This window comes from Gadus morhua, chromosome 3 (assembly GCF_902167405.1).
Source record: "Gadus morhua chromosome 3, gadMor3.0, whole genome shotgun sequence".
Taxonomy (NCBI): domain Eukaryota; kingdom Metazoa; phylum Chordata; class Actinopteri; order Gadiformes; family Gadidae; genus Gadus; species Gadus morhua.
The window spans coordinates 29,299,322-29,312,228 of record NC_044050.1 but is presented as its reverse complement, the minus strand read 5'-3'; the positions used below and the strand labels follow the sequence as shown (position 1 = coordinate 29,312,228).

The following is a 12,907-nucleotide window of genomic DNA, read 5'->3' as shown; positions in this document are numbered from 1 at the left end:
AGCGAGGTCTTAAGCTCTTAAATGTCTTAAATGTAACTTGTTGAAACCCTGTGTATAGTTAATGCACATGAGTCTGGATGATTGATGAAAAAAAGAAGCTTCCCCTTTGAAAGACTCAAAGGGGAAGAGATTGGAGATAGTAGGGGAAGGAGAGAGATGACCAATGTGTCTGTACCCCCTTCACCCCCCTCCACCCCGGCCGGCCCCCCAGGGAGAAGCAGGCGAGTGCCAAGGGCCTGCGGCAGAAGGACAAGAAGCTGAAGGACCTTCTGATCCAGGTGGAGGACGAGAGGAAGCAGTCAGAGCAGTACAAGGATCAGGTGACGATGCACACCTTCACCTTCACCTTCATCACTCCTGGGAATGATACACACCTTAACCAGACTCAAACACTCTTTAACCAGACTCAAACACTCCTTAACCAGACTCAAACACTCTTTAACCAGACTCAAACACTCTTTAACCAGACTCAAACACTCCTTAACCAGACTCAAACACACCTTAACCAGACTCAAACACTCCTTCACCAGACTCAAACACTCCTTAACCAGACTCAAACACTCCTTTAACCAGACTCAAACACTCCTTAACCAGACTCAAACACTCCTTTAACCAGACTCAAACACTCCTTTAACCAGACTCAAACACTCCTTCACCAGACTCAAACACACCGTCACCAGACTCAAACACTCCTTAACCAGACTCAAACACTCCTTCAACAGGCTCAAACACTCCTTAACCAGACTCAAACACTCTTTAACCAGACTCAAACACTCCGTCACCAGACTCAAACACTCCTTCACCAGACTCAAACAGGGGACACACACCTTTGTCAACGCTCATACGGGGCACCTTAACCTGGGAGGGATGCACCCCTTAACCAGACACACATTGGTTCCATGCATTTTATTATTATATTATTATTATTATTTCCAGAAATCTGGGATCTCTTGCACACTAATGCACGTTGATATTCCATAACGGCCTGTCTGGGATCATTTAAGCCCATCTTCCCTTAAGAGCTCGTCCTATAGAAAGGCCTCATACTGAAGGGTGATTAGGTAGTGAGGAAACGGACCGTTGACTTTTAGGATGACGCGCGTCCGTAACACACGCTCGCCCCCTACAGGCGGACAAGTCCACGGCGCGCATGAAGCAGCTGAAGCGGCAGCTGGAGGAGTCCGAGGAGGAGTCCCAGCGCGCCACGGCCGCCCGAAGGAAGCTGCAGCGGGAGCTGGACGAGGCCACCGAGGCCAGCGACGCCCTGGGCCGCGAGGTCAACTCGCTCAAGAGCAAACTCAGGTAGCGCCCGGCGCCGCGGCGGCGGCACGCCAGTGGCTACACGTCTGTTCTAGATGTAGAGCTGTTCCGATACCGATGCCGGGAAATCGGAAATCGGAAATGCCGATATTGCCGAAAAGTCAGTCATGGTTTATCGGTAGATAGACAGGTAGATGGATGGATGGGTGATGGATGGATGGATGGATGGATGGATGGATTGATAGGAACTTTATTCATCCCTCGGGAATATTCCCTCAGGAAATTGCTCTTCCAGCAGCAGCAAACACTACGTCACAAATAGAATACCACTAAAGAACAACAAATGTAATTGTGCGAAAGTATAAAATGCTAAATGCTGAATGCTAAAAATAATAAAAAAATACTAATGCAGGGAAACAATATACAAGAAGAATAGTACGCAAGCTGATATTTAATGCTGAAACCGTGCAAAAAACAGGGTATCAAACGGCCAAGTTGTGTTTGATATGTGTTGTTATGTTATATAGTGGGTGGTGGGTCTATGCACTGATCCGATACCATCCTGTGACTAGCTCCTTTACTACACGGGCAGAGAGCATCAAAACCATTACGGTGTTACGCTGCGTTCGTTTACGTTCGGAGGTCGAAAGTCGGAATGGGAAACGAGTCATCTCCGACCTGCGTGGGTTCGAACTAATTCGGAAAAACATGGATGCACTGACGATTAACTAGAGGAAAACAAATGTCTTATTTTAATGATAGATTATAAATGTAAATGATCTAGTTCTGAAAAATAGTATTGTCGACAGTAAGTGCTATTATTAGTCACAATGACAAATGCCGAATTGTGTTGATATATACTCGCTCGCGGCCGATACTCAAGTTCAGTAATTGGAATCGGGAATGAGGAAAATGATTTCGGAACATCTCTAGTCTATTTTGTCAACATATATAAATGTTGTTTAATGTGAAATCTGCTTCTGTGTGCTCTCCAAAAAACGGATGTTTGTATCGGATGGCTTTAGAACAGAAATGATGAACAGACAGTGAATACTTTTAATACGCTTTTTACTAGTATAATAAGCAACCTGTCTGAGCTTTAGCACAAACTACCGTGTTCATCTCTCTTGCAGAGGCAACCCAGAACCCAAGGAGTAAAAAAAGCAAGTACCTCCGTGTCTGGAAGTGACCCCATCACCATCTCTCTGTAACTTAGTCATCTCTCATGACTTAATATTCCCTCTTTCCCAACCATCCTCATCCTCTCTAGCACTTCAAAAGCCTAACAGAGGGAAATATGGTTTATCTCACAATTAGAAATCCACTCGAGATGGAATGTGCTTCGCGGAAAGCACTCCCAATCTCGGCCACCCGACAACCATATTTTTCTCAGCGCTTGGTTTGGTTTCTGAAACCAAACTCATTCCTCTGGGTGGAGAGTCAATGAGTTGAGCGGAGAAACGCTGCTGCGCTTCCAACCTGCGTTAACCAAATCACACCTTTGTCCTCGTTGGACGCTCATAACCGTGTGAACGACACGAGTGGTGTCCGGGCAAAAACCCTAACCCACCTTTAAAGGCGCTTTCGAAAATACCGGAGCACTGAGATAAAGCCTGTGTTCGTGTGTGTGTGTGTGTGTGTGTGTGTGTGTGTGTGTGTGTGTGTGTGTGTGTGTGTGTGTGTGTGTGTGTTTGTGCTTCTTTGTGTCTGTGTGTGTTTGTTTCTGTATGTCTGTCCGTCTACCTGCATGTGTCTGTCCTTCTGCGTCTCTGTCTGTTGTGTGCGTGCGTGTGCGTGTGCGTGCGTGTCTCCCCAGGCGTGGCACCGAGCCCTCCTTCGGCAGCGGCCCGCGGCGTAGCGTGGGCGGCGGTCGGAGAGGCGTGGTGGACGACGCCTCAGAAGAGGAGGTGGACTCCCAGGGCGACTTCAACGGCACCAAGTCCTCCGAGTAGGAAGATCCACGGAGTCGGTCCACCATGTCGGCCGAGAGTTTATAAAGAGGGCCCATGACGACATGCATACTAAAAAATAAATTCTATCTTCACTTTTTAAACGTGTATTTCTAAACTCCAGTCGTGTACTGACGTGTCCGCTTTTTTTATTTACTGAGCACTTTCTTTTTTAAATGAAAACCAAAACAAGGACTTCGTAGGAGATCTTTCGGGGGGTTACAGGGGTGATACCGCTGCCGTTATTCGTGTGATTTGCAATGTCCACAGTTTTTGTACTGCACTGAATGACGTGGTTTGTAGCCACTTTAAAAGTGCATCTTACCAAATGCCTTTCGACCACTGTTCAAAGAGAAGCAGCATTGTCAAGATTAGTCTGTTAATGTCAGTTTAAAACCTGTTGCCTGCGCTGCCGTCATTTTTATTTTTTCTTGCACATCCTGCTTGGATGGCTTCAGACATTTTACATCCAATCCTATTTAAGTTTGACCAGTTTCCCCATAACGATCACCCAGTTACATTTGAATAAATTAAAATAATTGCTTGAATTGGCAGGATTTCTTGAGCACCGGTTTTTTTTACTCCAATGGTGGCTTCCACAGTAGACACAGAAACAGTCTTACACATAAAACATGTTCCGAGTCAACTTATGGAGAAGTTTCAGGTACCTTCCTATCACTGCACTTTGCTTACGACCACGTTGACCCGTTTCAGAGAACCTATGCTCTTAATATGTGATGATCGTCAAAAGATGGAAAACTCAAAGCAATACGTTGATCCACTCGTCCATGTTGCCTGTAATCCATTGCCGTTTCCATGTCACCCTTCTCATCTATTCATTGTGAAACCACCTGCACAAGAAATAAAGGCTTAAAAAATAAAATGATAGAGGGACTCTCCTTTTATTGTTTCCGTCTCGCTGAATGACAACACACTGCATAGTGATATTATTATCTGCTCATCTTGATACAAAATGCAAACAAACACGATAGAAGATATGGTTATTGTTGGAGCTCCACAGGCACATACAGTAGTCTAGGTGGATGCATTGTAGCATGGCCAGATACAGTCTGTAAGCTCACATGACATCAGCAGGGGGTGTGTGTGCAACAACTTAGGTCACACACACACACAACTTGGTGGATCGTTAACCGGTACTAATTGGTCCACTCTTGTATGTGCCGAGACGTTAAGCAAAAACATACTGGTGAAACATTGTTCTTAAATGTACAATATTCCACATGGATTCCCTGTATTCGTAATAACCAACACGACACGGCAGAGCATTCCTTAAAGTTCCTGGAGGGGTAGAAATCAATAATAGAAAATATTTTTCATGTTTCTGCTGGAAGAACAGTGTCTCAACAAATCTTAAACCCTCTCTAAACATCTCAACCTGCATATCTGCTGATCCTCTTTCGTTGGGACACTAAAAGTAGATATTCTCTCCTCTTTCAACTTTAAACCAGATAATGGCTAAATAAACTAAATCCCAACTCTGTATCGTTATAAACTCTAACCCTAGCTCTAGTAAACGGCTGAGTGGGCCGTTTCAAGTCACAAGCTTCTCCCCGATCTGAGATCAACTCCCGGACGGGCCACTAGTCGACCCAAAGCATCTGGTTCAATTAAAACTTGAATGTGTACTTTTGAGTTCCTGCTTGTGCTAATGCTACTTAAGTAGCAGAACCCTGCCTTCTGCTGGCCCGGCCGAGAGTTCAAAGGTCGGCCGATGGGATGGTTCCAGGTCTGCTCTGATAAAGAAGATTCAGCTATTAAAGGCAGTAACGGCAAAGCTGGGGAAACCCTCGACTCCATCTCAACACACCATAGTCTAACATCATTGTACAACAACATTATAATAGATGGCTTCTATTCTTCAATCCTATTCTGTTTATACTAGAATATTATGTTCAAAACTTGATTAGTTCGAGACCGCTTATTGGCTCTTTCTAAACCCTGAATTTGTTCAAAGTAAAACCATTATATTTAAAGACACTATGTTAGTTTTTTTTTTAAATGCCATCACCTAGGCGATGGGACCTTTTAATCTGCTTCAAGTTTGGCATCACGATCATAAATCTGTTAGCTTTATACTGTATAGTTTCCTCTCCATGGTCTCAAAGTCTGTGCACAGCGAGCTATCGACAGCGAGGCCCAGTGTGTCACAGTGTCAACGTCCTGCTGTCGTGAAATGTGTAAAGTACACCCGGACCGATCGAACACTCCGGTACCAGCAGACCCAGTCCTCTCCTGCCAGTGGGAGTACTGCCGTAGCCCTCCGACGCAGCAGGGGGCGCCCTCCTGTCCACAGAGGGTCGGTGGCCAGAGGGGTGGCCTCCCTCCTGGGCAGTGCGGTCTCTGACGTGGGGACAGCGATGGAGGTCCCCATCTGGGTCGGTTCATTGATATCGTAGCATCGGGATGCAGAGAGGCCGGGACAGGAACAGCAGAAGCCATTGTGCTGGTTATGTGTGGTGGGGGGGGGGGGGGCAGCCATTCAGACAGTCTTAGAGGGCCTGTTAGGACGTGGGTTTAAGTCTCCATGCGGTGGTCCCGAGGGGGTAGTGGGGGCTTGGTCCTTGGATTACAGCAGGATCTTGACCCCTCCCTGGGGGGACTGGGGGCCCTGGGTGACGCCGCGTGGAGGAGCCGGTCCGAACTCTAACCGCTTCACCAGGCTGGAAGACATGACGGGACACGTGAGGAGGACCAGAGCCGCCACACCCTGCTGGTACCTCCAGAACTCTACCTCCCTGGTCCTCGATATCGCACTAATCCCATTCATGGACAAAGAACTGAATACTAGGGCGGGGCGATTAATGGAAATTCCATTTAGCGAAAAAACAATCACAAAATTACCATAATCAAGTCTATGTTGTTTTTCAACATACAACATTCCTTTTTTACAACATACATTTATTTAAAATGTCTCATTACAAAACACAAAATTATAATTATCAATAATTATTATCAAACGCAAAATGTGTTGCCTTCTATGACTCCCAGCTCGCTTAGCTTATACTAAACACAGTGACGTCAAACTAAATATATAAATGTTTTTATCCTTTATACACATCTTAGACTAACATAAACCTTGTAAATAATAAAAAAACATTACCAATTATGAATGTTTTTTAACATATTTATCATTAATCAATTAGTTCCTACAACTACTAGGCAACAAAACACCTTCTACGTCTGGATGGCAGATGTATACACGTGTGTGTGTGCGTGCGTGCGTGCGTGCGTGTTTGTTGGTACCTGTCGTACTGGGGGGGAGGACTCATGGTGCTGATGTATACATGCGTGTGTGTGTGTGTGCGTGCGTGCGTGCGTGTCCGTGGGGTACCTGTCGTACTGGGGGGGAGGACTCATGGTGCTGATGTATACATGCGTGTGTGTGTGTGTGCGTGCGTGCGTGCGTGTTTGTTGGTACCTGTCGTACTGGGGGGGAGGACTCATGGTGCCGGCCAGGGGGTCGGCGGCGCCGTCCACGGCAGAGAGGGCCCCGGGGGAGAGGGGCCCGGCCAGGAGCAGAGCCCGGCTGCTGTTGGTGTCGTACACAAAGTCCCGGCACGACGCCAGCTTGGACTCCAGGTTCTGACGGGAGGAGGGGGAGAGAGCGGGTCAGTCCCGGTCTGGACGCAGTCCGAGTGTCTGGAGCAACAGCCTGTGACTCTGATACATCTCTACAGAGGCCGCCCAGTTCATGACAACGCGTTTGACGTCTGACTCGGTCGTTCATTTGACTCTAGGTGAAGCTTGGAGATCTGCCGTGAATATGAACATGGAGGCAAAGAAGAAGTCATATCAATGTGCCCTGACACACACACACACACACACACACACACACACACACACACACACACACACACACACACACACACACACACACACACACACACACACACACACACACACACACACACACACACACACACACACACACACGATTTGTGAGAAATTATTTGCTTTTTTCTAAAATAACCTCCAACAGAGTTAAATATATAGTTATTTTGGAGGCCAAGATTCAAATATCAGGCTATTTGTTATCGGCCTGTAAGGAAATCCAACAAGGGGTCATTTCCCCAAATGTTGCATCACATGGTTGTGTGTTGAACTGTACAGTCATATCAATAATAGCAAAATGACTCACCCCCACTTTCCTCAGAAGTTCCCCCACAATATTGAGGGCAGATATTCTGGCCGATGTCGTCAGTGGTGTTCCGGCCAGACTGTCGCCTACAAATGTACAATTGGGAGCATTAAGAAACCCATTAATAATATCAGTAGATATGATTTCATCATAAACAACCATACCACCAAGGTAACGGGTTAAGGTAACGGGTAAAGGTAACGGGTAAAGGTAACGGGTTAAGGTAACGGGTAAGGGTAACGGGTTAAGGTAACGGGTTAAGGTAACGGGTAACGGGTAAAGGTAACGGGTTAAGGTAACGGGTTAAGGTAACGGGTTAAGGTAACGGGTAAAGGTAACGGGTTAAGATAACGGGTAACGGGTTAAGGAAACGGGTAAAGGTAACGGGTGAAGGTAACGGGTGAAGGTAACGGGTAAAGGTAACGGGTTAAGGTAACGGGTAAAGGTAACGGGTAAAGGTAACGGGTTAAGGTAACGGGTGAAGGTAAAGGGTTAAGGTAACGGGTAAAGGTAACGGGTAAAGGTAACGGGTGAAGGTAACGGGTTAAGGTAACGGGTTAAGGTAACGGGTTAAGGTAACGGGTAAAGGTAACTAACGGGTAAAGGTAACGGGTTAAGGTAACGGGTGAAGGTAACGGGTTAAGGTAACGGGTTAAGGTAACTAACGGGTAAAGTTAACGGGTTAAGGTAACGGGTGAAGGTTAGGGTAAAGGTTAGGGTAAAGGTTAGGGTAAAGGTAACGGGTAAAGGTAACGGGTAAAGGTAACGGGTAAAGGTAACGGGTGAAGGTAACGGGTGAAGGTAACGGGTGAAGGTAACGGGTGAAGGTAACGGGTGAAGGTAACGGGTGAAGGTAACGGGTGAAGGTAACGGGTGAAGGTAACGGGTAAAGGTAACGGGTGAAGGTAACGGGTGAAGGTAACGGGTGAAGGTAACGGGTTAAGGTAACGGGTTAAGGTAACGGGTGAAGGTAACGGGTTAAGGTAACGGGTGAAGGTAACGGGTTAAGGTAACGGGTTAAGGTAACGGGTAAAGTGAGGAGGAGTGAACGGAGGCCGCTCCCACCTCTGCGGAGGCTGGAGGCGGGCGTGGCGAAGGGCACCGGGGGCTTGGAGGGCGCGGCCGGGCTGCAGGGGCCGGGCCTCTGGAGGTCCATCTTCTCACAGTCCAGCGCCGAGCTGCCCAGCGGCCTCGGGTCCTTCTGCTGCACCGCCAGCTCCTGCCGGAGGTCTGAGGACACACGGACACAAGTTAGTGTCCATTAGTCCCTCATGTCATCCATGTTTCTGTTGTAATTCGTGTATTTGATGCCCCAGGGCTCCCTTGTAATAGATTTCAATATCTTAATAGGGCTTCACCTGGTTAAATAAAAGGAAAAATAAATTAAATAAATAAGTACACAAGACAACGTGGTCGTTTAGGCTCCGAGCTCGGGGCATTAAAGGGGGGATATAATGACTTCTCCCTTTGCTTTAGACTGTGATATGAAGTATTGATACATGTTCTACGTCTGGTAAGCTAGAGAAATCTCAGAGAACGCCCCTTACTAAGAGCGTCAAACGGCTCGTCTGCACGCAAACTATTGGGCGATGCTGAGGTGCAGAAGTCCCGCCTCCCGGATATCCGCAATATTTACAACTTTTCGGGGGTGTGAATTTGCAATGCGGTCGACCAATCGCAACAGAGTGGGCCCGCTGACCAATCACAGCAGACGGTGCTACTCGGGAGGAGGGCCTTAAAGCGACAGGACACAAATCAAAACGTTTTTGAAAGACGCTGAAAATGGTTTTGCGGAAATGAACAATGTGAGAATAATAAGGTGCATTTCGGACACACAATCATGTAGCCCTATTCTAGTAGTACCCCCCCAATGCAATACTTAACCCTAAAAAATGCATGATATGTGATCTTTAATGTCAGGCTCCGTTACGACATGGGCCAGGACGACACAGCAGTTGTGTCAGTATAATCTGATATTATCGATACAGACGGTCGTTAGATTGTCGTTAGGTTGCAGTCTGGCTGTTTTTAAGTTCAGAGAAACCGACTGAAGTCAGGATGACAGCTTGTGTGCACAAACGTGCAGTGATGCTTTTTGCAATGTGATACCGATTCATTCTGCCGAGTTTCAGAATCTAAGACCATACCAAAGAGCCCTGGTGAAAGCCCGTAGGAGAAGATAAAGGCCTACTGTATATACATATGTAATTATATATCTCTGAATCAATAGTCGGCTATTGGTCTCACTTTCCCAGAAATCTCATTTAATAGCGACTGAAATAAACACGCTTTGTCGGTTGGGAACAGTGCAGAGATCAGCAGTTCTTCAAGCTGTGAGAAAAAAAAACGTGGCGAAAAGAGTGTGCAGTGTGGCGCGTGAGTTCATACCGCTGGCCTCGTCCTTCAGCCTCTAGCAGGTTAGATAGTGTGTTGGTGTACGTCTACCTTCAGCCTCTAACATGTTATATAGTGTGTTGGTGTGCCTCTACCTCTGGCCTCTAACAGGTTATATAGTGTGTTGGTGTGCCTCTACCTCTAGCCTCGTCCTTCAGCCTCTAGCAGGTTAGATAGTGTGTTGGTGTGCCTCTACCTCTGGCCTCTAACAGGTTAGATAGTGTGTTGGTGTGCCTCTACCTCTGGCCTCTAACAGGTCAGATAGTGTGTTGGTGTGCCTCTACCTCTGGCCTCTAACAGGTCAGATAGTGTGTTGGTGTGCCTCTACCTCTGGCCTCTAACAGGTTAGATAGTGTGTTGGTGTGCCTCTACCTCTGGCCTCTAACAGGTTAGATAGTGTGTTGGTGTGTGCCTCTACCTTCAGCCTCTAGCAGGTTAGATAGTGTGTTGGTGTGCCTCTATCTCTGGCCTCGTCCTTCAGCCTCTAACAGGTTAGATAGTGTGTTGGTGTGCCTCTACCTCTGGCCTCTAACAGGTTAGATAGTGTGTTGGTGTGCCTCTACCTCTGGCCTCTAACAGGTCAGATAGTGTGTTGGTGTGCCTCTACCTCTGGCCTCTAACAGGTCAGATAGTGTGTTGGTGTGCCTCTACCTCTGGCCTCTAACAGGTTAGATAGTGTGTTGGTGTGCCTCTACCTCTGGCCTCTAACAGGTTAGATAGTGTGTTGGTGTGCCTCTACTCTGGCCTCGTCCTTCAGCCTCTAACAGGTCAGATAGTGTGTTGGTGTGCCTCTACCTCTGGCCTCTAACAGGTTAGATAGTGTGTTGGTGTGCCTCTACCTCTGGCCTCGTCCTTCAGCCTCTAACAGGTCAGATAGTGTGTTGGTGTGCCTCTACCTCTGGCCTCGTCCTTCAGCCTCTGTACCGACTCCAGCAGCGTCTCCTTCTCGTCCAGCTCGCTCTCCAGGAAGGCGTTGCGCTCAATGACCTGATTCATCCTCTGCTCGAAGTCCTCCAGCGACATGATGGTGGCCCTGAGAGAAGGCGCAGCAGGAACAACGTTCGATCAGACGGTATCCCAGGAGGACGGACTATCTGCATGTTGAGTCTGAACCCCGACCTCTTCGCCCGCTCCAGGTCGTCGTTGGACTGCTCCAGCTCTCTGATGTACTTCTGGAGGTGGTCTCTGGCCGCCGTGGTCTGGGCCAGGTCGCCTTCCAACGTCGAGATCTGTCTGAACGCTTCGGCGTGCTGGATGTCGTACTTCTCCTGAAACCACAGAGACAACAATGGTAAATGGTAAACGGACTGCATTTATTCGACGCTTTTCTAACCAGTGGCCTCTCAAAGCGCTTTACATTATTGCCTCACATTCACCCATTCATGCACACATTCACTCAGCCATGCAAGGCGACAGCAAGCTCTTCAGGAGCAGGTAGGGTAAGCTGTCTTGCTCAGGGCCACATACCGCCCCCAACAATACGATCGAGATAAACATGCTCCATTTCCCCAACAGTGGGGACATTAATATTATTATCAGGAGGCCATACTGCCTGTGTTTGTACATCGTATTAAAGCGGTTATTTAGGATTCTATAGTCGTTAAGTGAGACAAACGAGCCCTTGAGACGTCTCCACTGTCCCTGAGCGATGAAGAGGAGATTTATGTATTGAATAATCAACTAGTCATCCCTTTCATCGATGTTCCTTCCCTGTGGACGTCTGAATCAAAATAGCAGTCAGCTGCTCGATAGAGGCAGTAGAACGCCCGGAAATTATCTGTAAATAGGCTTTTGAGCTCAGTGTTTACAACGTGTTTACGGCATGTGTGTGTGTACGTGTGTGTGTGTGTGTGTGTGTGTGTCTGTGTGTGTGTCTGTGTCTGTGTCTGTGTCTGTGTCTGCGTGTGTGTGTGTGTGTGTGTGTGTGTGTGTGTGTGTGTGTGTGTGTGTGTGTGTGTAAAGGGCCCAGGGAGAACGCCATCGTACCCTAATGTTGTCCAGCTCCATTCTGAGCCTGCTGTTGTCTGAAAGCAGCTCTTTGTTGCGCGCATCGCAGTGTTTCAGCTCCGTCTCCAGCTCCGCCTCGTAGTCTCGGCTCATCTGCTGGAACTCCTGCAGCTCCTCGTTGGCCTCGTCGGCCCTGGGGAGGCAGCAGGGTTAGATAGGGAACCAGTTCACCCTGAAACAGGGCTGCTGCTGTCAGGCAGCCGTCAAAGGGCACAGTGACACCCAGAACCGGTTCATAGAGTTCGTTTAACTCATCACTTTAGATAAGTTAAGATAAGTAGACTACCAAGAGATTCTTCCCCACTGATGGACTAATGAGCAGATTACGTTAGTTTAACTCATCACCGTAGACAACTACGAATAAATCCAGATCAGGTTTATAGAGTTACTTTAACTTGTCACTTCAGACAGACTGCCAACCTAGGCCCGAGAGATTCTCCAAAACGGATGGACCACTAAGCATCTTAAGAGTTAGTTTATTGTCAGGGATGGTAAGGGTCATTATATATGATCTCACACAAGCAGTTGTCAGAACACACGAGTATCCTCAGTTGAGGTGTCACCTTTGCTGGTGTCCCTCTGCCTGGCTCTTCCAGAAGTGGAGCTCTTCTTCCAGGGAGGAGAAGCTCTGCGCTGAGGGCTCTCCCATGACCGCGCGCTGCTGGATCCACGATGGACTGAAGCCACTTCAGATCTGGCATAGAAGAGGAACAAATAAAGAAATGTCCACTTTTATAGGCTTCTTCAGGGCCACACCTACTCTGTCATGTCGCAAACTAAGAAGGTCTGTGAATCAAACAGCAATAATACCTTCAAGTAGGGGTTGCTTCGTGGCAGTAGAGTAGAAGCACTGAGGAGCTTCTGGATGAGTTGTTAACCCGAGGCTAGCTCTTAGCCGGCTAAGCTAACGACTTGAACAAAGCTGACGCGAATTTAGGGCCAACACCATCTGAATCGAGCTTTCGAGATTAGGGTAATGTGTTCCGATTAAACGTATCTTCTTTAAAAGCAAACGTGGAAAAGATTTATGAAAACAAAGGCTCGGTCGCCCAGCTAACAAAAGTCTTATTATGCTAGCAGCTCATCAACCAAATCTAAACTCTACTTCGTTCGGAGGATCCCATTGGTCGATGCGGAT

The 12,907-nt window shown here is 47.5% G+C and overlaps 2 protein-coding genes across 4 annotated transcripts in view; one reads left to right on the top strand and one right to left on the bottom strand.

Annotated features, from left to right (window-relative positions):
* The window catches only part of LOC115539774 (myosin-11), a gene marked incomplete at its 5' end in the record, with an annotated part of 24,222 nt that extends 20,125 nt beyond the window's left edge, over positions 1 to 4,097 (top strand). For 2 of the 3 annotated variants that reach the window (XM_030350563.1, XM_030350562.1), the window contains 3 exon segments: positions 212 to 320; positions 1,130 to 1,302; positions 3,077 to 4,097. In XM_030350563.1, the coding sequence (XP_030206423.1) occupies positions 212 to 320; positions 1,130 to 1,302; positions 3,077 to 3,212 (418 nt within the window). 3 annotated transcript variants of the gene reach the window in all.
* Positions 4,088 to 12,907, bottom strand: nde1 (nudE neurodevelopment protein 1). Its single transcript, XM_030350617.1, has 9 exons — positions 12,580 to 12,907; positions 12,333 to 12,463; positions 11,749 to 11,902; positions 10,882 to 11,030; positions 10,659 to 10,795; positions 8,434 to 8,598; positions 7,369 to 7,454; positions 6,649 to 6,812; positions 4,088 to 5,890 (listed from the first exon to the last, which is right to left on the bottom strand). The coding sequence occupies exons 2-9, from the start codon at positions 12,416 to 12,418 to the stop codon at positions 5,797 to 5,799; spliced, it is 1,035 nt and encodes a 344-aa protein (XP_030206477.1). The 5' UTR covers positions 12,419 to 12,463; positions 12,580 to 12,907; the 3' UTR covers positions 4,088 to 5,796.

Bases quoted from the DNA above. Each gene is read 5' to 3' on its own strand.
- nde1 (XM_030350617.1), bottom strand. From the start codon at position 12,418: ATGGGAGAGCCCTCAGCGCAGAGCTTCTCCTCCCTGGAAGAAGAGCTC. The intron at 11,903-12,332 runs GTGACACCTCAA...CTGCCTCCCCAG, and splicing joins GCAGAGGGACACCAGCAAAG to GGCCGACGAGGCCAACGAGG. The intron at 8,599-10,658 runs GTAGAGGCACAC...GTGTGTCCTCAG, and splicing joins GCTGAAGGACGAGGCCAGAG to ACCTCCGGCAGGAGCTGGCG.